At 35.7% G+C, this 27,433-nt stretch overlaps 2 protein-coding genes across 3 annotated transcripts; one reads left to right on the plus strand and one right to left on the minus strand.

Annotated features, from left to right (window-relative positions):
- Window positions 1-1,668: 1,668 nt before the first annotated feature.
- Window positions 1,669-20,030, minus strand: tspan15 (tetraspanin 15). Of its 2 annotated transcripts, XM_043255997.1 has the most exons (8): window positions 19,852-20,027; window positions 15,578-15,763; window positions 14,561-14,635; window positions 13,895-13,990; window positions 11,571-11,684; window positions 5,750-5,800; window positions 5,267-5,383; window positions 1,669-2,899 (listed from the first exon to the last, which is right to left on the minus strand). In XM_043255997.1, exons 1-8 carry the CDS (start codon window positions 19,933-19,935, stop codon window positions 2,738-2,740), a joined length of 885 nt encoding a protein of 294 aa, XP_043111932.1. In that variant the 5' UTR covers window positions 19,936-20,027; the 3' UTR covers window positions 1,669-2,737. The 2 variants fall into 2 exon arrangements, with proteins under 2 accessions (XP_043111932.1, XP_043111933.1); XM_043255998.1 differs by lacking the exons at window positions 13,895-13,990; window positions 14,561-14,635 and having other exon boundaries at window positions 19,852-20,030.
- A 1,539-nt stretch (window positions 20,031-21,569) lies between these two features.
- tacr2 (tachykinin receptor 2) lies at window positions 21,570-27,361 on the plus strand. The gene is made up of 5 exons (XM_043254681.1): window positions 21,570-22,265; window positions 23,667-23,861; window positions 24,017-24,167; window positions 24,568-24,764; window positions 24,865-27,361. Exons 1-5 carry the CDS (start codon window positions 21,871-21,873, stop codon window positions 25,055-25,057), a joined length of 1,131 nt encoding a protein of 376 aa, XP_043110616.1. The 5' UTR covers window positions 21,570-21,870; the 3' UTR covers window positions 25,058-27,361.
- Window positions 27,362-27,433: the final 72 nt, after the last annotated feature.

Genomic DNA, 27,433 nt, shown 5'->3' on the forward strand with positions numbered 1-27,433 from the left:
GCCCATTATAAGATGTCTAACAGAGGCAGTCACTTTTTTTATCTGCTGGTGTTTGATAGAATCCATGATGCCATGTGTCTAAACAAGATGTCCAGGACCTCCAGCAGAAACATAGGCCCACAACATCAAAAATACAGCAGTATATTTTATTGTACACATGGGGTCATTTTTATGTTCACCAAACAGAAATATAATCTTAGAAAATATAATATTTATAAGAAATATAATTTTTTTTTTCTGATTAAGGGAATTTGTGCTTTGTCTTCCCTCATATTTATATCTGTGTGAAGCAGGAAGCCATGGCTGGATAATTTCATATTCATAATCACCCTGGAGTGCTCAAAATCGTAAATCTTCAGATATTTTACTCATAAAAATTTCTAGCGGTGCCAATAACCGTGCCGTGTATGTGAGAAAAACATTTATTTCAGAATAATATTCGTCCCCCATTTTAAATTCTTATTCAATGAAAGGTTAGATTTTTGTGATTTTTTTTAAAGAAAAGATAAAGATTAACGATGTAGATTAATTTTCACAGCCTTCTTTGGTCTTATTTTCCAAGGGTGCCGATATCAGAGAGCGTACATACTCTACATACAACACCAAATGCAAATGGATGGCCTGATCAAATAAATGTCATGATTCATATTTTGCAAAGTGCTTCAAATTCTAGTAAATTACACATGACAAACTTCAATTCCTTTTATGCCTCCTTTTACGGAGGTCACTTACCTGCAGGATGACACTGGACTTCATAAAAGTCAAATTTCTTCATGAAATTCTTTCACCCTTTCTATAAAAGAAATATGAACCTTTGAGTCACAGGCTGCGGTCAAGATTTTTTTTTTTTTCCCAAGACACTACCTTTTCTTAAAGCCTCTTTTCGCTCCACAGGAGACTGTGAAAGTTGTATTCACATGCAATAGAAGCAGCCAATCAAAAGGCATTTTTCTTCTATGAAATGTATGCAAGTGGGACTGATTTTGACGTTCCTTTTTCACAGCGATCAGATCAGAACCTCTCCTACAATGGTCAGTGATTGCAGCAATGGCGATGGTCATCGCTTCTCCTTCTCTTGACAAACCAAAAATCAAAAGGGGCATTTCATAAGGTGGTGTGTTGAGATGATTGCAAGAAGCTATTTGATTTCTTCCTATTTTGACATTCAGAAACATTTATTTAAAAACAACAACAACAACAACAACAACTTTTTATGGTAAAACTGGTAAAGAGCTTAGCTTGATGTTCTAAGCTGTAGTATAGGGGGAAGCTGTAATCTAATTTAAATATATGAATAGGAGCTATAACATATGATCTTTCTTTATACATGATCATATTTTATGACCATATTTATGGATACAGAAAACGTTTTAAAGACCAATTAAGTTATGAAACAGAAAGAATGCCCAATAACAGGCATTAATGAGAATATCAAACATACTTTATAAACATCTATAGAACTTGTTAATATAAAACAGTGACTGTATTTGTTTACCGTTTTAAAAGAGATGAAGCAAACTGAATAATAAGTCAGTAAAACACAAACTGCCACATATTGGCGATACCAGACCAAGGGCAATATTGAGAGTGCCGCAGTCCCCCTGCAAACACACCAACCAGCATGACAGAAAACAGACAAAAAGATCCACTGAAGCAGCAGAACACAGCTCTGTAAACATCATTTATTCATTCATTCAGCAGGACGCTCACTGTGTTCAGGGCAATACTCAGCTTTAACAGTCAGATCAAGATATAGTCATTGAAAAACTGAAAAAAAAAGAGTTAAGGCTTAAATGTTATTATTCACTTCACCCTGCTTGTTTGTAATTATCTTTCACTCAAAATGACATACGAATGCAATATTTTGCGCATTTAAATAAATATGCCATCAGATGCTTCTACTACCATTAAATGACAGGAAATATCGTATTTATTACAAAAACAGGTCAAGATATGCAGTTAACTTGTGTTCATGCTTAATAAAGACACAGCAGACAACAGAATAGAGGATAATATAAAAACCCATCACCTTTTGGCAAACAAGAAAGGGAAAAACACTTTCTCGGATAGAAATATGTAGCATTAAAATTAAGAGATACAACCCATTTCAGACTCCATCTGAATTAAAACAATTATCAAATTAAAAAAAGATTGCGAACTAAAAGATTGGATTTACACAGCTTTTAAATGTGTTAGAGTCAGGCTTTATACTGTTGCCCATTTTAGACACAATGTGGCAAAGGAAACAGCGTTATTATAATCAAAGTAGCTGCCGTTTTTACTGATTTAGAAGTTCACTAATGTGAAAAAAAACCCCTGAATTGTATACCTGAGACCGACAGGGTGCCAATTTTCAAATCAGTTTCCCTGTTAAACGCAACTAAGCTGTGTAAAATCTAAAGGCATTCTGACTCCGTCAACATGACGCAGCCTTAGTGTACTGCCTCAGATCTGATTTAGTACTGAGAAAGAAGGCCAGTCCTGGCATCAGTAAATCTTGACACAAAAAAAACACCCATTTTCAGCTGACGGATGAAATAATGATTCCTGGGAGTAACTGTGAAAAGGATATTGACAGTGCAAAAATTGCTCGCATCAGTGTTTCTGCGGCTGATATTACAAAAGTAACGCGCGGTTGAGTTTTGCAGAGCTACAAATGGTTCGTTTCATCCACAGCACATGATAGTACCTGTATAGATCCCTTTTTTCCTTCCAATGTAAGGCTCTGAGTTTTCACTCAGTCAATTAAAGGCATGCATTTGCAGCATTTGGCCCACTTGCTTTGATACTTGGTCTCTGGGGATCCGCTGTCAAGCAGACCGTCCATATAGTGTCCATACTCCTCGATGGCATCTTCCACACGGGTGATATAAAGCCAGGTAAAGATCACACCAAAAAACTAAAAAAAAAAAAAAGCATTTAAAAATAAATAACTTTTGCTTTTGGACAACAAAATTGCTTTGGAAGCACCGACTGGATTGAGACTTTGCCCTTCCAAAACCCTCAACAAATGACCATTTTGCACAATTTGTGCGGCCTGTTTTTTAATGGTTGCCTGATGCACAGTCTCATTAACTGTTGCCAGAGCTGCCTGCAAATCTATTGAAAGCACCCTAAGGTTCTTTGGGACTGATGCATTTGCTCTTGGGCTGAAATTGGCTGAAACGGTTTGGCCTGGCCATATTGCCACTGGTCTGAAACATTCTCCATTCATTTTACATAGAATGGTTTTCAGTGCCTTTTCAGATGCATATCTTTCAACAGTCCTTCTCTGAGGCTCAAGCTGTTCTTTTATTTTTGATATAATGATACCATGTACTTCAATGCTTGATTGTAGTACATTGCATAAGCATTGAAGATTATGAGGTGCGGCAGAGTTGCCAGGTCTGGTGAAAAGATAAACGAAATGTCATAATATTTTATGAAAATCTTGACTTTGGCCGTCACAGTCATGAGACTCTATTAGCACAGCTGTTCACACAAGTAAGATTAATAAAAGCATGACAAAAATCTATATAATCTCTTGAACCGGGATAAAAATATCTGTTGCGTTCATTGAAATAAATTATTGCGTTCCTATCAGGTTTCAGGGATATTTAACTCATTGAGGAGGTTTCTCGCAGCTTGCATACTTTTCCTAGGTAAGTCGACACTGTGATACTTTTTGTGCCTTTTATAAAAGCTTGATGCTGGTCGCTATTCACTGCCATTAAACGGAGGAGTCCGTGTGGGACATTTCTCCTCTTGCAGTCAGAAAAATAAAAAAAGAGCATACAGCATTAGAACATTTTTGGATGAACTTCCTCTTTAATCTGCACACTTCATTCTGCTGCGGCTATACAATTTGTGCAGTAATATAAATCTTGTAATAAACAACTGGGATGTCAGCAGACTGACTAATGACTTTCCTCAACTGCGAATCTCCATTTACGGAAAAAACTCTAAACTAATTAAGAAAGCTTCTCGGTTTCAGGAATTTTCTTGCAAAAAATAAAATCCCACCGCTCCTGAACCTTTGTACTCCAATAAACATGCACGCAAACATCAGACTGAAAAACGTTCAGATGGAAACATTACAATCCAATATGATCTGAATGTTAAAGCCATTGCTGGAAATGCCATAATATAGTCTTTTTTAACAATACCTGTGCTTATCACAGATATATATCTTCTGGCATCATTTCCTGTGAAACAGCCAACAGACAGGGACTGTCTGACCTAGAAATATAGCCCTGTTCCCAGCACTTCTAATGTACTGGAGCCTTTAAAAGAGACTTAAATAACATTTAGTGAGCATGTGCTTTCTTTAGTGAGTTATTATCAAAAGTTACAGCAGTATTTAAATGACTACAAAATGTATTAAAATTTATGGGATTATGATAATATACATCTGTGGCCGTCTGTGGTGTTTTTCAGTGCATCAAGGCACCTCTTTAACATAGAAACAGCTGCACATTAGAGGCTGCTTTTGAAAGGGAGTCAGATTTTTAAACTTGCTGAAAACGTGTCTACTCCTGGTATTTTTTTGAGAAATACTGAAATTCATTAAAACCACACCTCTCTCGACCACCCACCTCTTAATGTGGAAAACACTTAATGAGAGATACTTTATAAAAGGGTTCTTAATTACATCGAATTTATGAGTGGGCACAGATAATGATAAAATGATGAAACCTGAATAAAGACTGGATGAAATATCGAAATATCCTCATAAATCAAATTCTTGGTCTTTTGACGATTATAGGGATTTTTTTTTGTTTCGAAATGTTCTGTCAAAGTAAATATATGAATATGAATTGATAATGAACATGAAAAAAGCCCATTTTTGAAAATTATTAATAGTTATGCTTTAAATGATATGATAATAATAATGATTATAATTAGTAGTATAGCTAACTGTTAATTGTATCAAACTTTAGATATAGCACATTTATACAAATGAATGTAATATAATGTCATACTAAAGTGAAAATTAGAATTTTGTTCACATTCTTTTCTAAGAATGAGTAAGAAAAACTGAGTGCTGGGGTACTATTGATTTTGTGACATTGATTGAGACAAAAGAAAGAAATAAAAAATGACCTCACAACCCCACCACCCTTGTGAACACCATTTAAAACTAACTGCTGGCACAATTCTTATCTCAAACTTCTCTTGGCAATCTTACAGACTTTAATTAAAAGTTAAGAGCATGTATGTTTTATTTAAAGTAGATAATTGTATTATTAAAAAGAGAATCTTCTTGGCTGATAAGCATAATTCTTACCTGAGGAACTAAGATGCCCAGAAGAAGTCCAGCCATGATTTTATAATTGTCCATGAACCAAATGAAGACGGCATTGGTGCAACCACGGGTGTAGATCACATCTATATTTTGTAGCCTCTGCAGGCAAAGGTCAGGTAACAGAAACGTTATCACAATGTCCAAAAAACTGCCATTGCTTTATGTCAGATTAACAACTAGTTTTAAAGTGATTGACTGATTGAAAATGTGTTCCGAGATAACTGGATGCAGTTAAAAGGTAGACCAACATTCATTTGAAGTGCCGCGTATCCTCACAGCCTGTTAAAATTCAATGGTGGTTCTCAATGCTCTTCTCGGATGAGCAGGCCTTTGACCCCTCCAAATGAATGCATTTATACCAGGTGGATCGACACCGTTATAAATGATGCACTATTTAAATATCAGAGTGCACTTATAAGTTTCATTAACTTCTCCTTTTTAAGGAAGTGTGATCGGATCACATACCTCTCTTTCCAGGGCCTTGTGTCCACATAAAGTATTAACAACTTCTGAAGGCTGTAAAACACAAGCAAATGCAGTCTTAACATTTTTACAAAAGTCGATTCATGCAGTAGCATAACAGTTTTATCAAGGATTTCTCACTTCAGCTGTGAAATTATGTAAAAGTACCGATTTGGCAAACCGCAAAAACTCTTTTAACGACATTTAACGTCGCCAACCGGCCGTATCACAGGTATGAAATTACACTTTGTGCTGATTAATGACTTGAACTCTCTACATAACAGGTTTCCATTACAGTTTTGATCCCGGTTTTGTCATTCTAAGTTATAGAGGTCTTAGTCTTAAACTAATGCAATGATAAGACTACTAAGCTTTATAAATGAAGCCGAACTGTATACACTTTGATCACTTTTAAATGGTTAGTTCACTCATTTATTCATCCTTATGTCATTCCAAATGCATAACATGTTGGTTCATCCTTGAAACCCAAATGAAGATGACATTTAATCAAATGATAGATTTCTATCCTGTTACTGAAAGTTCAAGCAACTTTTAGTCAGTGTGTTCTATGTATTTGCATTAATAAGCATTCAGACGTGAAGGTACTTGAGTCATATGGGTTTCTATCCTGATCTCTTTGTGAACTTTTTGAAGCATTAAGATTTGTTATGAACTTTCAAATGGAAGGACAGAAATCTATTAGACTTCATTCAAAATAATGTTCACTTGCAAAATTGTAAGGGTTTGGAACAAAATGATGGTGAGCAAATACATTGTTTAACTTGGGGGGTGTAAATCAGTGTGGCATGACTTTTTTTTTCCAAATGGAAAAGGTACATATACAGACTTTTCAATGTAATATGTTTACCGATGACAGGAACAATTAACATTCAGAAAGCCACTGGTGTGTGGTCTGAAAATTTTAGAAATCAAATATTTAGCTCAAAGAAAAAAAGACATATACGTTTTCAACATCTTGTTTCATTTTGCAGTAAATCTAATCTAAGAGAATACACAGACAGTTAAACTTCAGGAAATTCAGTCAAAACGCCTGTAATTTCAAAACCTTGTAGGCACAATGATCTTTACTTTTTTTATTTAGTTTGTTAGCTGGTTAGCAGAAAGAAAAAAAAAAAAAAAAACTAAGTGTTTTTGTTTTTGGAATATGCATCTGCCAAAACATTCTTCATTTTATTTCTTCATACACTGAGCAGGTTAAGTTACATAATTTTTTAAATCTTGTAATCTCATTTAAAAGCAAAGAAACAACAATGATCGAATGGATCTCCATCAGGCCTAATGGAGTGGAATTAAAGATCATTTCACTGGTATTAAAGGTAATGCTCTCGGATTATATTCTGATATTTGATTTCAGACTAAACTGATGTAATCTTCATATATAGACAGCAGCATAGCCCGTCTTAAACTGAAGTAGTGATGAGGTAATGCTTGTCCATAGGTAATCTGCACACAGCTGGACGCCGGCAAACAGGCTCTGTGCTTTTTCCAAAACTAATGAAAAATGGATGTCCTTTTGACTGTAAGACCTGCTTTAGTATCGCAGTTCAAGAGGACCTATTTTGTAACTGTCCTACGCAGCTCCAAAAAATGGGCTCTTTTAATATTCAGGTAAATGTAATTTCAAGCTGGGTCTTGTTACGAATGCTCTGGCTTGTTTTGAGAATGACAAGAAAATAAATGTGCAAGAAAAAAAAAAATAGCTTCTGTCTTAATCACCACATGGTGTAACAATATCCAAACTCTTCCAGATTTGGAGATGGGTCAATTCCTATTAAGCAGCATATTTTCATGCCCCTATCATATGTCATATAACAGAGTTCAAAAGACATTTCGGATTTGAGCAAAAAAAAAAAAAAAAAAAAAAAAAAAAAAATTATATTATATATAATATATATTATATTATATTATATATATATATATATATATATATATATATATATATATATATATATATATATATATACAGTCATGTGAAAAAAAATTAGGACACCCTTTGAAAGCATGTGGTTTTATTGTAACATTTTTAATAAATGGTTATTTCATCTCAGTTTCAACAATACAGAGAGATTAAAGTAATCAAACTAAACAATGAAAACTGAAGAAAAGTCTTTTCAAGATCTTCTGTAAATGTCATTCTACAAAAATGCCTATTCTAACTGAGGAAAAAGATAGGACACCCTCACATGTATTCCCTCTTAAATTGGCTCAGATCTCACACAGGTACATCACACCAGGTGCACATAATTAGTAGATCGTTACTCTGCATGTTGAATGAGGCTTGCCCTATTTAAACCTCAGACATTTAGTTTGGTGTGCTCCTGACTGTTGAAGTGAGAGTGAGCACCATGGTGAGAGCAAAAGAGTTGTCAGAGGACTTCAGAAAAAAAGATTGTAGCAGCCTATGAGTCTGGGAAGGGATTTAAAAAGATCTCAAAAGATTTTGAAATCAGCCATTCCACTGTCCGGAAGATAGTCTACAAGTGGAGGGCTTTCAAAACAACTGCCAACATGCCCAGGACTGGTCGCCCCAGCAAGTTCACCCCAAGAGCAGACCGCAAGATGCTAAAAGAGGTCTCCAAAAACCCTAAAGTGTCATCTCGAGAACTACAGCAGGCTCTGGTTACTGTTGATGTAGAAGTACATGCCTCTACAATCTGAAAGAGACTGTACAAGTTTAACTTGCATGGGAGGTGTGCAAGGAGGAAACCTTTGCTTTCCAACAGAAACATCAAGGCCAGACTGACATTTGCCAGAGATAAAGTTGACAAAGACCAGGACTTCTGGAATAATGTTCTTTGGACAGATGAGTCCAAAATTGAATTATTTGGACACAAGAGCAGAGGACATGTTTGGCGTAAACCAAACACAGCATTCCAAGAAAAGAACCTCATACCAACTGTGAAGCATGGAGGTGGAAGTGTCATGGTTTGGGGCTGCTTTGCTGCAGCAGGACCTGGTCAGCTCACCATCATAGAATCCCCCATGAATTCTACTGTGTATCAGAAGGTGCTTGAAGAACATGTGAGACCATCAGTTAGAAAATTAAAGCTGAAGCGGAACTGGACCATGCAACATGACAATGACCCAAAACATACTAGTAAATCAACCAAAGATTGGCTGAAAAAGAAGAAATGGAGAGTCCTGGAATGGCCAAGTCAAAGTCCAGATTTGAATCCCATTGAGATGCTGTGGGGTGACTTGAAAAGGGCTGTCTGTGCAAGAAACCCCTCAAACATCTCACAGCTGAAAAAGTTCTGCATTGAGGAGTGGGGTAAAATTTCCTCAGACCGACATCGGAGACTGGTAGATGGCTACAAGAACCGTCTCACTGCCGTTATTTCAGCCAAAGGAGGTAACACTCGCTATTAGGGGCAAGGGTGTCCTATCTTTTTCCTCAGTTAGAATAGGCATTTTTGTAGAATGACATTTACAGAAGATCTTGAAAAGACTTTTCTTCAGTTTTCATTGTTTAGTTTGATTACTTTAATCTCTCTGTATTGTTGAAACTGAGATGAAATAACCATTTATTAAAAATGTTACAATAAAACCACATGCTTTCAAAGGGTGTCCTAATTTTTTCACACATGACTGTGTGTATATATATATATATATATATATATATATATATATATATATATATATATATATATATATATATATATATATATATATATATATATATAAAAATTCTCTATACAATGAAAGTGAATGAGATCTTATGTTGTTTAGAAACCAGCATTCATCAGATGATCTCATTTGTACTGCAGAACAGGTCACACAGGTTTAAAATGACATGAGGATGAGTAAATTATGACAGAATAATCAACATTTTTAAGTGAACTATGACATGTCCCTTCCTCCAGGAAGTGACATCACTTTTGGCACGACCAAAGCAATCCAAATATTCCAGCCTACATTGATACTCATGTAAACAAACTCTCAATCCCTCCCTGGGCAATAGCTAGCTCTAGCTCTCAATTTCCACGCCGTCTCGCTTTCAGACAGCTTGTTCATGCTAGTACCATTGTGTAAATCATCAAGCTATCAATCAATGCCTCAGAGCATACTTTCGAAAGTCTGTACCCATTTATAGACATGCTTCTTAAAATATAACGCAAGACTATTCACTTTCAGCAGTTATACATTTCAAATGTACACAACACGTGAACGATCCAGATAACACAGGGTCATTATGAGCTCAGTGTTTTCCATAAATGAACAAAAGCAAAGCAACCGGATGTTATAAAAACTTGGAAAACCTGAGCAGAAAAACACTTCATGCATCGTTTCAAATGTATGATGTGTAGACAAAGTCCTTTCCCAGTACACTGGATGTAGTGCCATTGTTTTTGCACCTGTAAAATTTGGAAGTGCCAGTTATTTGTGAAACAGAGAGCAGTTATGAGCAGAGCTTAAATGGGACAAAACAAAATGTCTTGTATTGCTGCGAAACACATAACGACCATTTTTTTTCCCCATTCTTTCCATCTGCCCACAATTCTCCTTTTAGATCTCCTTTCAAGTGACCAAACAGTAATCTCCCGAAATTACTGGAGATTCACAAAACAAACAAATGCTTTTGTTTCCCGTCAACTGAATCAGGGCAGATCAAAAGTTTGAATTTCAGCATTTTCTTTCATTCAGTTTAAGGGCCAACACTTAAACATGTTAGGAACACATTTCTTTAACAGAAGGTTTTTTTAGTTATTCTACAGCTGATAGCAATGACTATGCCAGAGTTTACACACAAACAGCAATATTTGTTTGTGAAACATTTGCAAAAAAGACACTGGAGATAAGAAGACTCTGCAATAATATCAGCTGACCTTCTGCGTTAATGTGCATTTTTTGAAAGATTTTGTCCATAATATTGTAATTTTTACAAATTACAATTTTATTACTATTTTATTACTATTCTTTTACTATTTACTATTATTTTAAAAGGTTGTTTTTGTTGTTGTTGAGGGGTTTTTTTCCCTTCATTTTAAAGTATAATTTATTTCTGTGATGGTAAAGTTGCCGTTACTCCAGTCTTCACACGATCCTTCAGAAATCATTCTACTACGCTGATTTGAATTTGCACATGCTGAAAACATTTGTGCTGTTCAATATTTTTGTGGAAACGGTGATACATTTTGAGGCTCTTTGATGAACACGAAGTTCAGAACAGCAGCTTTTATTTCAAATATTTTGTAACGATGTAAAAAGTCTTCAGTGTCATTGTTGATCAATATTCATATATTTATTTCAAAATATTTATTTCAAACTAAGTATAGTTTAAAACGATTAACATATTTACTGATATTTTGCTTGAGTATAAAAATAAGAAGTATTAAATGAATATTAATATTAAGCCTGAAATGTGCTTTAATATTCGTTCTGCTGATGAGAATTGTATGACCTTTGAATAATATCAATAATATGCTAAGATATTTAAAGTGTACCTGAAACATGTATGCAAATGTTCCACTTTGGCACAATCAAATATACTTCAGTTGGACTACAGCACTATTCTTCACAATTTAAGTGCAATAAGTACAAAATTAACTATAACAAGTTTATTACAATTACAGGGTGTTTTTAAGGAACAATGTATGTAAAATATATTTGTAGTGTATTTAACATGAAAATATAGCCCTTCCAATACATTTTAGTATTTTTCTTTTTCACTAGAGACTTGTAGCAAGAGTTGTGTTAAACAGCAAACATAAAATAATGAGCGGAGTTCTTGTGCATGTGTGTGTAGGCTACATGTTGACACTGTAAACTATAGGTTCACATCAGAAATTATTCATAGACAAACCTTGCTCAGACAACAGGTGTAAGGAACCGCACACGCTAGAGGACCAGGAGCAGAGCAGTTATGATACATGTTCACCTGCCAGTCCATGAAGTCATTTCCCCCACAACATTTGAACTGGAAAAGAAAAAGAATCAAAGCAGTAAAAATCGCTTGTAGATTAAAACATCAGCAAAGCTTCAGAAAAAGGGCCAACATTATTCAGAAAAGGCAGAATCAATGTGAAGAATGTGTACAAGACTACAAGAATATTTATACAATGCTTTTTTTTAAAAACAACATTTTGGTAACGTCCAAATGGTTGGATTTGAGTTGAATTTTCTAGCGTGTTATCAGCTAAATTGCACCTAGGTTAACAGGCCGTGAAAAACACGACGGGTGAAATGAACAATCTGAGCTGTACTATGTTCATTTATTGAGCAAAAAATGTTCAGAGGACAAGCATGAATAAATATTAGGCTCCCGTCTTCCCTCAGTGAATGGGACAATTCATATTCCAGCCCAACAGCTCATTTAAATGGCAGTGAATAACAGCACAGGTAATTGCTTAAGCAATTGCTTGATTCCCTCATAAGAAACTCAGCTCATACTGATGTACAAGAATTCTTTGACAATCAGCTTAAGGAAAACACAGAGCACGATTGTTGGATGACATCCCACTGTGGATGGCTAATAGAAACTAATGCATCATGGGATGTCGGTCATAAAAAAAAAAAAATAAATAAAATAATGAGGAATAACCAGAACTGAGGGGAATGAAGACAATGGACACAGCAGCAAGGCAGAAACCAGAAAAAAAGAACCATGTTCCTGTCTTGTGCAGTGTTCACTGCTCTCTACGCTACTGTGAACAGGACATCTGTAAAAATTCATTTCACTTAACAAAACTGGCTGATAATATACATATTGTGAACACTGTGGAAACTACATCAGAGATGACTAAAGCTGAATAGAGTAACAGAGTTACTATTCACAGCTTATTTGTGATGTACCGAGGGGGCAAAACGACCGTCAGGTTTCTTTCTCTTGTGAATCTTGTGAATTGATATTCTGATGTAGACCGGTTCCCTGTGAAGCTTTCATTGTGCTTCAGACTGAACACATCTTACCTCTATTGGAATCTTATTCAAGATAATTATCATGAGAAGCAAAAACAAATACCCACTGTGTCATACTGAGCTTTTCAGGATACTGTCTGACAGGAAAAGAAAGAACTTCAAATATAAACAAACTAAAATTAAACCACAATGCTAACTGCTGTGACAGGCACTGACTGTGGTTTAAACAGAAATATATGAAATAATATCTTTATCTTAACAATGGACCAAACAGAATTTGCTAAACCTGAAATTTGAAATTGAGGCTCCGCTCTACTCCGATTTGTAGAAATGTTGTAACATTTCTGTACATAATTGAGCTTGAGCACTGCTGAAACGACTCCCATTAAACAGGTAGAGATGCAGATGCACAGGTTGAGCTTGTGCAGCTGGTGGACTGGCACAGAGTCATTCGCATGCGTCTGAATGCACCTCAGAGCCACTGGGCTCACTTAGAGCGTTTCCATTGAAATGTCTGAGAATTGAAATGTTGTAGATATGTCTGCTGGGTGCCTAACATTTTAAACTACAAGCAATGCTCTTTAAAAGGAACTTGTACTAAATAAACACGAAGAAATTTCTAATGGTTGGTTTCAATGTTTCAATGTTTCAATGTGTTACCTCTGAATGCACTCAACACTAAATAAATAACTAAATAACAATAAAAAGGTACAAAAGCCGTCACTGGGGCAGTACATTTTTAAAAGGTATCTACCTATTAGGTTGTGTGTACACTATGTACACTTTAAGTAATAATATGTACCTTTAAGGTACAAAAATTGACCATTGATTATAGGGTCTTAAGATTTTGTGGAAAACCGAAAAAAAAATTTTAAAAAAAAAAAAAAAAAAAAAACATAATAGGGTTAATTATTATTAATGTTATTATACTGTACTATTTTTGTAAATATTGTTTTTCTTTTTGTTAAAAGGAACACGTTTTATATGCATTTACAATCTTTAGACTAAAGGAGGTTTGAATAAATTGAAATTAAATCATACATTCATATTAAAAAAAATATATAAATATTAAACACCGTTTTAAAATTTGAATGATTAGAAATGCACCAAATAGAAAAAAAAAAAAAACCTTCACAGGACCCCACCAGTTTCTTTTATTTTTCAGAAGCAAATAAAAAATAGTTCAAGTTTAAGGATGCCTTCAATGCAACCTTAAAAAGTCAGTATATTAAATCTGTACCTTTCATGTCTTCATGATAAATCTCTTACATTTTTCTGAACAAAGTCCATGATGTTTTTGAAATCGAGGTCATCATAGTAGTTGACCATGCCTTTACGGATGTTTTTGTTGAGAAGGTCTTCTGTCTAATTGACAAAGAAAGCCAAGTTATAACAGGAGGAGGTGGTTTTTGCTAAATGTAACAAGTTTGATTTTTTTTTTTAAATAAACGGAGTAAAACTAATATCTGAGGACTGGTACAATTAGTTTATTAAAATCATGATTGAAATTATGTTCACAATGATGGCAATTATGCTCTGGCATCCAAATTATCTTGTTAACAATTGCTGAAGTGTCAAGTAGCCAAACAAATTTCTACATCCAGCAGATGCTGAAATACAACCTAAATCACAAAACAGTCATGACCCAGCAACCATGTAACAGTACTCATAATTATATTTTTAAATTAAATTAGCATGGATCCAATTAGCCTAATGAAATGAATAAAGAGACGTCCAACAATCATAGTCACATCACATGGCTAATGACTATAAAATACTGCAATACTGAATTCTGTATGCTTTTCTTTTTGTGAGCCATGTCACAGCCTGCTACTTGGAAATGTACATCGAAAAAACGGTCTTATTATATAAAGGAAGGGATTTGTCAAAGGAATTATAAATTAAACTATAGAAGGAAAAGAAAAACGGCTGTACCTGTCTCCTAAAGATCAAAGCAAGAATCCCACTGACCAGCTCCAAAATGAGACAGAGAGCCAGCATGTAAAGAAACTGCAAAGCAACAGTAAACAGAGGACCTCAAGTGAGAGAGACACAAGCACTTTACTCATATACAAGTGAAACGCAACAGTCTCAAGCCTCAGTTTCTGCCCTACATGGGCAGCGAGTCAGTCTACAGCATGGTGACATTTTCACAGGACAGATGGACCAGTGAATACAAATAGCTCATAAAATGATTCAATTCCCATCAGCTTGTTTTCTAGTTTGTGCGATTAGGTAGATGTATTAACAGAGAATCTGGAAAATTCTGCTCTGAAACAGGAAGCGCTCTAGTACTGTTCGTCATTTTCAGCCCTGTTGATAATAATAATTGCACTCTAAAAATTTAATAAGCTGATAGCCCTGCTTTCACCAGGTGATCTTTAGGCAAATGAGAGCGGTAATTTACATATTGAGTTTGACTGGTATTTCAGGAACGTCTTCAAAGTTCATGTTAATTTTACATCGTGTGATTGTGAATGTGTAGCCAGAAAGCGTTATTCAAATGATACCTTTATTCAAACGGATATTGACTCACAATAGTGTGGTTTGTTTTGCTGCTTTATAGTATATAAGTGATTTAAGTAAGAATGTTTTCTGCTTTATACTATTGACCCATTTTTTTCTGTGAAATGCAAAATAAGCATTTGGAAAAACTATTTCATCCATATAAATGACAGTCGGCGGAGAATATAACACCAGGCATTGACTTTCAATTTCTGGACAAAAACTAAATATATTTTGCACTCCCCTGAAAAACGAGTCACACAGGTGTGGAACAACATAAAAGGGTGTATGAATAATGACCGGACTTTCATTTTTAGGTGAACTCCAAACTTTTCTCCAAAAAGCATCATTATAAAGAGTAGAATATGAAGTGTTGTCAATCAACATGGTTTACATAATACGTGATGTGCTGAAGGAAAAGTGTCTGATAGAAATAAAAAAACGTACCACTTTGAGAAGGCACAAGTTGTCTCTGAGAGATGCAAGAACACCGATGAAGGAGACGATGAACATGATCACACCAAGCACGATGAGGATAATGGCAGGAGCCAGGAATACTCCTTCCAGAGTTTTGTACTGTTGCCTCTCCACCTCCGCATAAATGCCGATGGCCAAAATAAAGCCCCCTATGAGCTGAAACAAAACCACATTACATTACAAAGCACTATTTTAGCTGTATTAGTAACTTTAAAAAGGCACAAGGGTAAAAAACAACACAAAAAAGGCATTTAAAACAAAAATTTACATTACTGAATCTAGGAGTGTATTCTTCAGTATGTTTTTCATAGTCATTGGTATTATGATTCAAACGAAAGCAAAGTAAAACTATGTGAAACTATGACCTCCTGGGTTAATGCATTCCAACCTTGAATCTCAATGGCTCCTCAATGCGCCAAGTCTGATTTCCATTTGGATATATTACACATGATTATCATACTACTGGTCGGAGCTTTGGTTGACTAATTGTAGAATTAAAGCTAGCGGTGTGAACCCCAAACCATTTCTGTGTCACAATAAATAGTAGTACTTCAGGTGAAGTTGTGCAAAACTGACATAGCAAATGCATTTCCGTTAACCCTGAGAAACAAATACTGAGCTCCAGTGACATGGCTTAATGGCATAATCAAATAATAACCACCATAATGCTGCTCCACGCCTGTTAACTGTTAACTCTGTGTGTGTGTGTGTGTGTGTGTGTGTGTACATATGGGCTTTTACAACACATTTGTTTTACTAATGCATTCCTTTCTCATTTAACGTCACACCAGCATCTAGTCTTTACGGATACGCTGTAATCTTTTACCTCAAATAAATGGAGGCATCATCGTTATGTACCGATGGGATATCTTATCAACAGCATTCAGATGAGAAAATAATTGGCAGTGCATAGATAAAACAAAGAAAATATCAAAAACTCAAATAGTGCGGAAATCATTTCTCTAAAATTATACTGTACTGCTCAACAGTAACACAAACAGGAACATCAAGTTTCAGAAGGAAGCAAGTAAAGTGTATTTTAGGGGGGTGAGGGGGTGTAAACGGGTCAAATTGGTGGAAAGTAATGGACAAATTGCAGAGTAATCAACTCTCTGACCACTTTTAGTCTTGTCCAAATTAAAACTTGAAACATAAAATGATCTGTGGGTGATCTGGATTTAATGAAGGATTTTTATTCAGTTTGGGTAAATTAAAGCTCCACCACCATAGGTTTTAGAGGGTTTGTTGACTAACAGGCTAAAAAAAAGAAGAAGATATACTTAAATCAGTATTTCCTGACCCTGTTGCTGGAGGCACACCAACAGTGCATATTTTGGATGCCTCCCTTATCTGACCAATAGATTTCTGGTCCTGGGGTCTCTACTGATGAGCTGATTCAAGTATGTTTGATTAGGACAAAGTTGGAAAATGTGTAGTGTGGTGTGCTGCCAGGAACAGGGTTGGGAAGCTAAGCAAAACTACATTTTTAGCAGCAATTACTTCAGTATTCAGCGTCACATGATCCATCCTTCAGAAATCATTACATTTTAACAGTAGTGTAACTGTATGTTAACTTGATTTTAATCATTTTATATACTAACATAAAGGAATATGGTAAAATTGATTAACTTAGATGTGTAAACATAAATGAAACAAATATACAAAAAAAAAAAAAAATGCTTCTTTCTGCATTTCAGAAAAACACTGAACATTATAATGGCTTTACATTTTACATAAATGGCAATACTAAATCTTTAAGGTATTGACAGACTGAAGAACAGAAACAAGAAATTGCAAAAGCCACCAAGGTTAGAAATGGTTTAGAAAAAAAGTGTCAAGCAGAGTTATGAACTTTGGCAGACTGAAGATATAAAGGTCGAAGGAGTGCAAGGCCACCCCCACCTCATTTTAACAGAAATTCATTCAGGCTGAAGCTGGCTTCCATCTGGGTGCTCATAACTTATAATAAATTTATTTTCATGCATATTTACGTCAAAACATATTGCTTAAACTCAATATGAATACAAAGGGCGTCCAAAAAGTAACCTACAAAACCTCTAGCACATACAAGTATTTCTAAACATCCAGAACTGACGTTAAGCCAATCTGTAAAGCTAGCACAAGTCAAGCTATTTGTACGCAGTTGTAAGTTCAAAGTGCGAAGAATGCCTTTTACCAATCAACATGAGTTCATTAATCAACAGAGATGGTGAGCATATTACTCCCTTGCCTTCGTGAGCAGGATAGCCATCCACACAATAATTCACCCATGGAGCCCTACGTGAGGCACGTGCACCAGGTCTCTGGTGAAAATCATGATGAAAGCAGCACAAACTGTGCTCTGGGTCAGCCAGCACTGTATTACCGGTGCCAATGGGCCACCAAGAGCCTCGGCTGGTGGCATAATGGTCTGAAATGGGGTCCTATGGGGCCCATTGTTTACTCTGTCAGTGTGATGGGTTCAACATGTGCAGACCTGCTCTTGACTGAAAATAGGGAGAGAAGCACAATGGTGCATTTCAAACATCTGCTGTCACATAGAGTAGCTTTGACACCAGTCTTTTACTCACAATAATCTTTTTCAAATGTCAATAACGGATGAGAATAAAGATAAATACAGAATGCCATAGTCCCTATGCCATGACAGAGCCTTGAATAACAATTCTATGAAAAGCATTATTTGCATATAAAACAGTATCAATAATACATTACTGGTACAATTGTGAAATGCACATTAAGGTTCACGCGAAGATGATGCAAAATAATTCATATAATAAGAAAACTTAATGGTCTAATGAATAAAGAACTTTAAATGTGGAAAATAGAAACAAATGGAGACGGAACATTAAAATAAGAACAATAAAACAACCATTGCATAGCAATTATAATCTGGATTTATGTTTTTTTTTTTTTTTTTACATCTGAATTCAAACCGTCAAAGGAATCTAAAACCGAAAATATCAGGGCTTATGTAACCCCAAATGACTCTCTGGTTTATTTTTGGTAAGTCACAGGCTGACAAAAGTAAATATAGTATTAAGCAACTTGAGAACTACAATATGGAAAATACATGCTTGACTGTAATGTTTTTAATTAAAAACACTGGAACATTAACTAATATTTTATAGTACAGTTATAGTACAATATTAGAGATAGAGAAAGAGAGAGACTGTTGTTTACCTATAATATATTTTCTTCAATACTACAGTTACTCTTTTACCCAAAGTACAAAACATAAAAGCTACATTACTGTACCTTATTTAACCTATAAATAGTACAGTACTACCTTAAAAGTCCATATTAGTAGTTTAGAAGTCATATCAGCGGCTAAAGGGTAAATATTAGTAACAATCTACAATGACAGTTTGATATTATAACTTAAAAAGCAGATATTATAACTTAAGCAGAGGATTTATCAGACAATTCTACTTCAGGGTCAAACTACACTCAACTCATGAATATAATGTAGATTTAAAACAAGCATTATCCTATAAATGCATGTTTTACAAACAGCAAACAAAGTACACTTTCAAAAAACATACTGTTCATGACAATGGGAAAGATTCTCACGTGGTAAATTATTCAGCACATATTCAACAATCCTGAGCTAAGTAATAATGATTAGCCAATGTGCAAATGAAATATGAATGATGGTTCTAACGGCCTTTGACTTCATGCTAATGGTCAGATGTTTTTTGCATGGACAAACAGTATTTTGGTCATCTGATTATCATGCAATCAATAACTGAACCAAAATAACCACAAACCATTAAACTGAAACTTTTAGTTTCCTTTTCTATCTGCTTCTCTTAAATGTAAATATGCATTTATTTTTTTGCACAAATGAACACATACTTCTACCAAGAAAGTTGTTGCTTTTTGAAGTGTTTTCATTAGCCTACAGAAAAGCTGCGTCAGATATTTACTAAATAAATCTATTGAAAAACACTTGTAACGTAATTTACGTTTGTGTTCAACATACTCTTCTGAGAGATGGATAATTCAATGAGTTAAAATCCCATAATCCCACAGTATAACAGAATTACTCGAGGAGGGTGGGGTCAGATCACTGGAACAGGTAATGCGTGACTAAATAAAATCATTAAAAATATACTCAAACGTTACTAGCTAGCATACTTGTGACTTTTTAAACCGCACTTTGTACATTTGCTTGACTTAGCCTCATAGACGCACTACCACACCTTATTTATCATTCCGTATAATAAAAATACGATCAAACTCACCCAGAAAATGGTTGCATATACGATTAACGAGAACTTGAGAAAGAGGTACGAGCACCTGTCGCAATATCGCACTTCATTTGACATTTTTTAAACGTATAAATGACACGAAAGGCGTACGCGTAGGAGACACTTCCTGGTTTGTTTGTATCTTCTACCTGAGCGAGCAGAGCACGCGCTCCATTATCACACAAGCCAATATGAAGCAGAATGTTTTGATTGATAGGTGGCTTGTCCAATGAGAGAGCGGGATTTCACATGGTTTGTATGTTGTTTCTATTGATTTTGGAAATCATATTCTTAAAGGATATAATTACTTTTTGATTTAACACGTTTGATATATATATATATATATATATATATATATATATATATATATATATATATATATATATATACACACACACACACACACACACACACACACACACATATATATATATATATATATATATATATATATATATATATATATATATATATATATATATATACTAAACGAAGAACTCAGCAGATTAAGCCTGCAAGTCTCTGGCAGAAATGCTTATTTTAAAAATAATAATAATAAAAATATAGACAAAAATTGGGGTAAGACGGAGTAAGGCGCCATTGGATGAGGATGATGATACATTAACCAATGCGTTAATAAAGGATTGCTAATTTAACTATGTAAAATATTAAATTAAGAATAGAAAGCAGAAATCACAGAAAGGGGTCTAAAAATAATATAATATTAATAATAATAGTAACAATAATATAATAATAGTTATTTATGATATAATTATTAATAATATTTACATTCTTAAGCATCATTAATGTAACATAGGCCTACTAACTACTGTGTGTAATATTTTATTTTGATAATTTAGATAAATAATTGAATAACTGATGACAGGCAGAATCCAAGTAAAAGAGATTAATATGAAAGGTAATCTGTTAAAATGTAATTATCCATTAAAAAGTAACGATATATCATAATAGCAACACCATGAATACAGATTTTATTTCACTCAGTTATCCTATGTCTGAAATTTACATAAAATTAATGGTAATATTAGGCTACATAACCCCCCCACTAATTACGATAATATTAATTGAAAAACAATAACAACACACCACTTGGGTTCTGTGCCAAGTCATTAAGGGTCTAATTTAAATTTTTCTCCCCAAATTCAAAAACATTGACTCTCTCATTACCAACATTTGATACTTAGCTTAGCAAGGCACAAATTGCAATTTACCAGAGTCGCAAAATAATAGCCTGTAGCCATTAATTAAAAGCGCCTTTAATGAGATTTTGTGCCATCCTAGCAGTACAAAATAAAATAGGGTGAGGTGTTCATCTTACCCTAATTCACACAATGATGAAAAGACATCTCCAGACATCAGCCTTAAATATCCTATAGCGTCCAAATAAGAGTAATGTACACTAACTCACTATCCACTCCCTCCACCTGCTGCCCAGACACCTGTCTCGCTGCTCTGACAAGATGAACAAATAAAACCTCACACAACTGGATTGAGAAAGATGAGGGGTATCTAAGCAACGTCTCAGCGGAACAAGTACAGCCGACTTCAAACATGCTCTAAACTGTGACAATTTTCCATTAGTGCGCGCTACAGGGGGTTGGCAATTATTAATGACAGCAGGCTGTCCACGGTTAACGCGTCAAATGCGTAATAATTCAATATTTAGCTTTTGCCAGCTCTCAAAATGAGTGTAGGGTGACGTGCGTCACAGCGCGCGCAGGCAAAGGTGTTTCGGTCAACGTCACTGCACAGGACCCAACACACCTCCAACACTTGGCACGCATTCCTTTAGTTTTTCAGTGCCGTATCATCCCTTCGGGCGCAATAACGCGCTTCAGCAGACGGTTTGGACACGAGGCGCATGCACTGACCACGCTCACAGTTTGGAAAAGAACCTAAAATGCACAAGTTTATGTCGTAGCGACAGCAGAGCAAGTCCCTCACTGGAATAAGCGTGCAGATTGATTCATCTCTATACTACGGACAGATGCAATGGATACCACTTTGGACCCCTTTTCAACGTCTCTTCTCTACGACGAGGAAGATGGAAACGAAACCTCTACCAATCTATTCGAGCAGCCGGACTGGCAGGTGGCACTATGGGCGATTGCATACTCTTTAATCGTAATTGTGTCCATCATTGGCAATGTCACTGTTATTTGGATCATTCTGGCACATAAACGCATGAGGACCGTCACCAACTACTTCATTGTCAACCTCGCCTTTTCTGATGCGTCTATGGCAACTTTTAACACTGTCTTTAATTTCGTGTATGCTTTGCACAATGACTGGTATTTCGGATTGGGATACTGTAAATTTCAAAACTTCTTCCCAATAACAGCTATGTTCTCAAGCATTTATTCAATGGCGGCTATTGCTGTTGACAGGTAAGCAGACGACAAAGCACTTCATTGAAAATCTTTGTGGTTATTTAGTCTGCTGAAGTATTTTTTCCCCTCAGTTTACCATAACATGTTCCCATGGAATAGGAAAATTAATCATCATGCTATTATGATAACATGGCATTTAACGTGCCATAAATCAGTTACAGGTTGTAAGCCCTTGTGATAAAACAGATGAGGTTATATATGATCTGTTACCCTTCTAAAGCTGGCCATATATTAAAGAACTGGTCCAAGCTGATCTAATGATGAATCTGACTAACATCCACCTGATAGACCTTGATGAAGCTGATTAGAGCTATTTGTCCAGCAGGGATATAAACGTAATTTGATCCATTTTTACTTTTTGTCACTGTACGTAGAGCAAAATAGCTCTAACAACTGGAAGGCTTAATTATAAAGCTTTTATCTGTGCACCACCACAAATCTTCAATGGACGGTCAAAATTAGTTAATGATATCTGATATATTTTATGGGCATTCGTCATGGTTACCTAAAAGTGTTAAGAAAAGCTCGCGCAAGCTCAATATAATTGCTGAATTGATTAGGACCCGCACCTAAGCTTTTAGTTGGTCTTAAATGATAACCCGCGCGCGTGAAGTAAGAAGTAAGTCCCCGAACATGTAATTTACCTGCGAGCCTACCTATTCAGCTTCCCTGAAAATCCATTTACTGCGCGCAAAAAATGCATTTGTCATATTCCTGTATAATCGATTCTAGCTGACCCGGTGACTCATGAGCAGAACGGGCAGGGAGACTTTGAGCGTGAAATCTCACGATAAATCGCATTTTCACGAGACAGAACATTTACACGCACGGAAAAGCGGATGAATAGTACTCTAAACAAAAACGAAAACTCGTGGTGTTTGTGCCAAAAATGGATTTTGGCGTATATATAACACGCACGTGTTTGGCGTGCATAAAATACGCGGCTTTCGCGTGCACACGATACTAAATGTATTGGGGTGCATATGATACGCCTCTATCCCACAAACCTAATCCTACCCATCGCCTGCCATAAACACGATAAAGTCCGTTTTTGCTTATAGCTCGAGTTTTTATTCGGCGTACTATTTACACGCACGTTCATGATATCGGGTAGGAAAAATAAGATTCTGACTAAGTGACCAACAAGTAGATGATAAAATGGGAAATGACGCAAGCAATCAATCCCGTCTTTCTGGATGTGCTCCAGTGGTACTTTATGCATGCAGTGAGTTCCGTCCAAAAGCGCCGAACAGCATTGTGAGAAAGTCAAGTAATGGAAAATGGCATTGCAAGACTTTTTCATTTTGTTATGCATATATATCAAATGTATGGCAGCCTGCATATCGTTTAAAGGCACACGTTCTCTTTCATTAAGACGTTGTCGGCTAAAATCCACAGATACATGGCGATAATCCACCCGCTGAAGCCCAGGCTCTCGTCCACTACTACTAAAGTTCTGATCGGGGTCATCTGGACCGTGGCTTTTTCCCTTGCCTTTCCTCAGTGTTACTACGCCAGCACCAAGTTCTACTTCCCTCGCACTGTTTGTATGGTGGAATGGCCTGACGATTATGGAGGGAAACATCAGCTCTCGTAAGAAAAGTGGACAATATATATATATATATATATATATATATATATATATATATATATATATATATATATATATATATATATATATATATACAGTAGAGCATTACTTACATTAAGTGCATTTATGTAGATTTGACTCGTGCTGGATCTCGTAGGTATCAGATTGCTGTGATTATCCTGATCTACTTGCTCCCTCTGCTGGTGATGTTGGTGACCTACAGCCTGGTTGGACGGAGACTGTGGGGCAGCGAGATCCCTGGAGAGGCATCAGATCACTACCAGAACCAGATGCAGGCGAAACGCAAGGTTAGCGATGCCAGTATTCACTTGTGCAATTTTGTTATTTATTCCAGTTTCTCTGCACAGTCACCTAAACCATGTGCACACTCAGATGAAGACAGGTGTTATGTTTCTACATAGATACGTATAATTAATACGTCTAAAAAAAAATCATCATATCATCATAAGCAAATGTAGGTTCCACAGAATTTCAAAGTTTCAATGGTAAAGCCTGCCCTTGGGACAGAACACTTTTCTTCTGGCAGAACAGGAAATGAGCCTTTTCATTTCCTTTCACATTTTTCTTTTATAATAATACGCCTCTCCAGAGAGATTTTTGGCAGCAGCTGTTTGTGGTTTTGGATTATAGTTCTTTGTGTTGAAAGAAAAAAAAAAAGATTCATGCCATTTTCCCAACTTAATAAAGGTTGTGAAGATGATGATAGTGGTGGTGACGACCTTTGCGATATGTTGGCTTCCCTACCACATCTACTTCGTCCTGGGGAGCTTCAACCGGGACATATACAAGCAGCACTACATCCAGCAGGTCTATTTATCCATCTTCTGGCTGGCCATGAGTTCAACTATGTACAACCCCATCATTTACTGCTGTCTAAACCAAAGGTACATGCGCGTTACATCGCAGGAAGGAGAAATGATTAGATGTGAACACGTTAGCATTTATGTTCTTAATGTACGTCTGGCATCTGTTGTCCTTCTTCAGATTCCGCTCAGGTTTCCGCAAAGCGTTCCAGTGGTGCCCCCTCGTCAAAATTTCTGAGGAAGACAACATGGAGCTGCAGCACATGAGGACCTTCCACATGAGACGCAGTTATCGCACCGAGACCACCAGCATGGTGGTCCGTAATCATGCAGGCGAACCGGAAGACACCACATCCAAACTAATCAAAGCCTAAACTTATCATCAGTCACGAGAGTGAAAAACATCCCTGTTGGCAATTATTAAAATCAAGCACGACCATACTTGCACTTAATACCTCACAATTAGATTTTCCCTCTCTATTGTGGATTCGGTGGGTTTTACAGGTGGAGTATTTATCTACTCCTATGGCATAAGCACCAAGCCTTATTTGTTTCTGTGTCGCTGCTTGAAATACTAGTCCTTGTACCTGCATAGACCAGTTCATTTTGTATATACTGTATACACTACTGTTCAAAGGTTTGGGGTTAGAGCATTTATAATTATATTTTAAATAATCACTAATCTTTAGTCAGATAGTCATGAAAAATGTATCAGTTTCTACAAAAATATTAAGCATCTCAATTGTCTTCAGCATTGATAATGAGAAGAAATGTTTCTTGAGCACCAAATCTGTACCTTTGATTTCTGAAGGATAATGTGATTCTGTTATAGATGCTAAAAATTCAGCTTTATGTGCTTTTTAACTGTATTTTTAATCATATAAATGCATGCGTAATTCTGCAGAACATTAAAAAAAAACATATTACGGACCCTAAACCTGAACAACAGTTAACCATGTTAATTCGTGCTCCACTATTGAGAAATGAATGTTTTAAGCTGTAAATATTGCCGTTAAATGTTCAGTGGCATCTCTAAATGTAAAAACAGAACTGCTAAATCAGCATTAAACTGATCAGAGCATCTGTGCCCAGGAGCAGTGGCGCCTGCAGGTGTACGGCTGCCATGAGCGCTCAGACTGACCTGAGACTTGACCCGCAATCTACAGTGAAACGCTCTTTAAAAGTGTCTGCAATAAAGCCATTTTAAAGCATTTTCTGCATGGATTTAAACAGGTAGGCCAATAAACAATTCACATATCAGACGTTGCAGCAAATCCTTTACATTTTAACTAAAAAATATACAAATCTGAAAATAAATTCAGCTATATAAATGCCATTATAATTATTATTTTAATTGTATAGCTACACTTACAAAATAAAACACAACATGTGATCTGGTCTGTTTCATGCTTTGCCTTAATTTTATATTTTAGACTATTTTTATATATGATTTCCCTTCTCTTCATTGGACGCGTGCCTTCAGAGAGAAATGCATCTTTATGGATTAGTGAAAGAGTTTTTACTTTTACTCTCCTAGACCGAGACTTTTCCTAGTCATAAATAAAAGCACCGTTTTGTTGATAATGGGAATGTACACAAATAAAAGTAGACCCTTTGCAGTTCCGAATGATGCATAACTTTTACTTTTATGAGCAAAAAGTTTCTACTGAAAAATGATATGCAAGTGATGATACTTGCAGAGCGCTTCACCTCCTGCTGTACATGCGCCTGGCGTAGATTTATAAAGGTCAAACATTTGAACTAGCGAGCTATCGTGATTTGCTTAAACCGTTTGGATAAACAGCTATCACTTTTCCATTACTTACATACCCTTGGAAGAAATCCTGCAGGCGCCCCTGCCCAAGAGTGTGGTTTTCTGGAGATATTCAGTCAGGTGTAAGCAGTATGATGACTGTTAGGTTGACTTGACAGCATTTGAAAAATAGAGACAAAATCAGGTGGGAAATATGTGTGTCTATAGTGGTTAAAGATATCATGTATATAATCCAAACAAAACCTTACATTTCGGTGGTACTTAATGTTTACAGCATGTGTTATATTTAATATACATCTGCATGTACTTCCATATACGTGACTGATTAAAGAGAATTTAGTATGTTTGCTAAAAAAAAAATTAATATGATTTTTGTCGTTCAAGTATAATATCTAAGAAACACTAAAATGTAGCGAGTATTGAGTATTATGTACAGGAGTAATTAAGCTTTTCTATATACAACTATTATGTTTGTTCCCGTCACGTATAACGGCAGAGGTTAATGCACGATTTATATTTTTATTGATTTGGTTGGCAAGAACTTCATGTTTTTCTTTGGTTTGAGGGCCTATGATGTGTAGAATTGTATGAATATAGGAAATCTGAGTAAAGGGTATTGTACAGTTACTGCATTACTAGTGCATTACATTACTACAGTTTTGTCGAATAGAAAAATGTAATTAAAATCTGACTCAATCGAGGCCCACATTTCGCTCCCTTAATTTGAAGTTTAAATCTTTATTTATTTCGTCATTTTTGTGGCTTTTTGAAATAAAGAGTGTTTAAATAAAAATACTGCAAGACAATTTGAGAGACAATTACCAGCATGTTCACTGTAACAGTAAAAACTGTGATTGGATGATCATTTAAAAATTGAGCCATTTTGTTCAGGCATGCTTTTTCTCCATCACCTGGCAAATCAAATTCAAGATAGATATAATACGTATTTCTTTTATTGCGCAAACAATCACATAAG

Source organism: Puntigrus tetrazona, chromosome 13 (genome assembly GCF_018831695.1).
Source record: "Puntigrus tetrazona isolate hp1 chromosome 13, ASM1883169v1, whole genome shotgun sequence".
In the NCBI taxonomy this organism is placed as follows: domain Eukaryota; kingdom Metazoa; phylum Chordata; class Actinopteri; order Cypriniformes; family Cyprinidae; genus Puntigrus; species Puntigrus tetrazona.

Coding starts and splice junctions, on each gene's coding strand:
- tacr2 (XM_043254681.1), top strand. CDS start 21,871: ATGGATACCACTTTGGACCCCTTTTCAACGTCTCTTCTCTACGACGAG. Junction 23,862..24,016: donor GGAGGGAAACATCAGCTCTC/GTAAGAAAAGTG, acceptor TGGATCTCGTAG/GTATCAGATTGCTGTGATTA. Junction 24,765..24,864: donor TACTGCTGTCTAAACCAAAG/GTACATGCGCGT, acceptor GTCCTTCTTCAG/ATTCCGCTCAGGTTTCCGCA.
- tspan15 (XM_043255997.1), bottom strand. CDS start 19,935: ATGTCAAATGAAGTGCGATATTGCGACAGGTGCTCGTACCTCTTTCTC. Junction 13,991..14,560: donor CTTTGATCTTTAGGAGACAG/GTACAGCCGTTT, acceptor TTTGTCAATTAG/ACAGAAGACCTTCTCAACAA. Junction 5,384..5,749: donor ACAAGGCCCTGGAAAGAGAG/GTATGTGATCCG, acceptor CTTTGCCTGCAG/AGGCTACAAAATATAGATGT.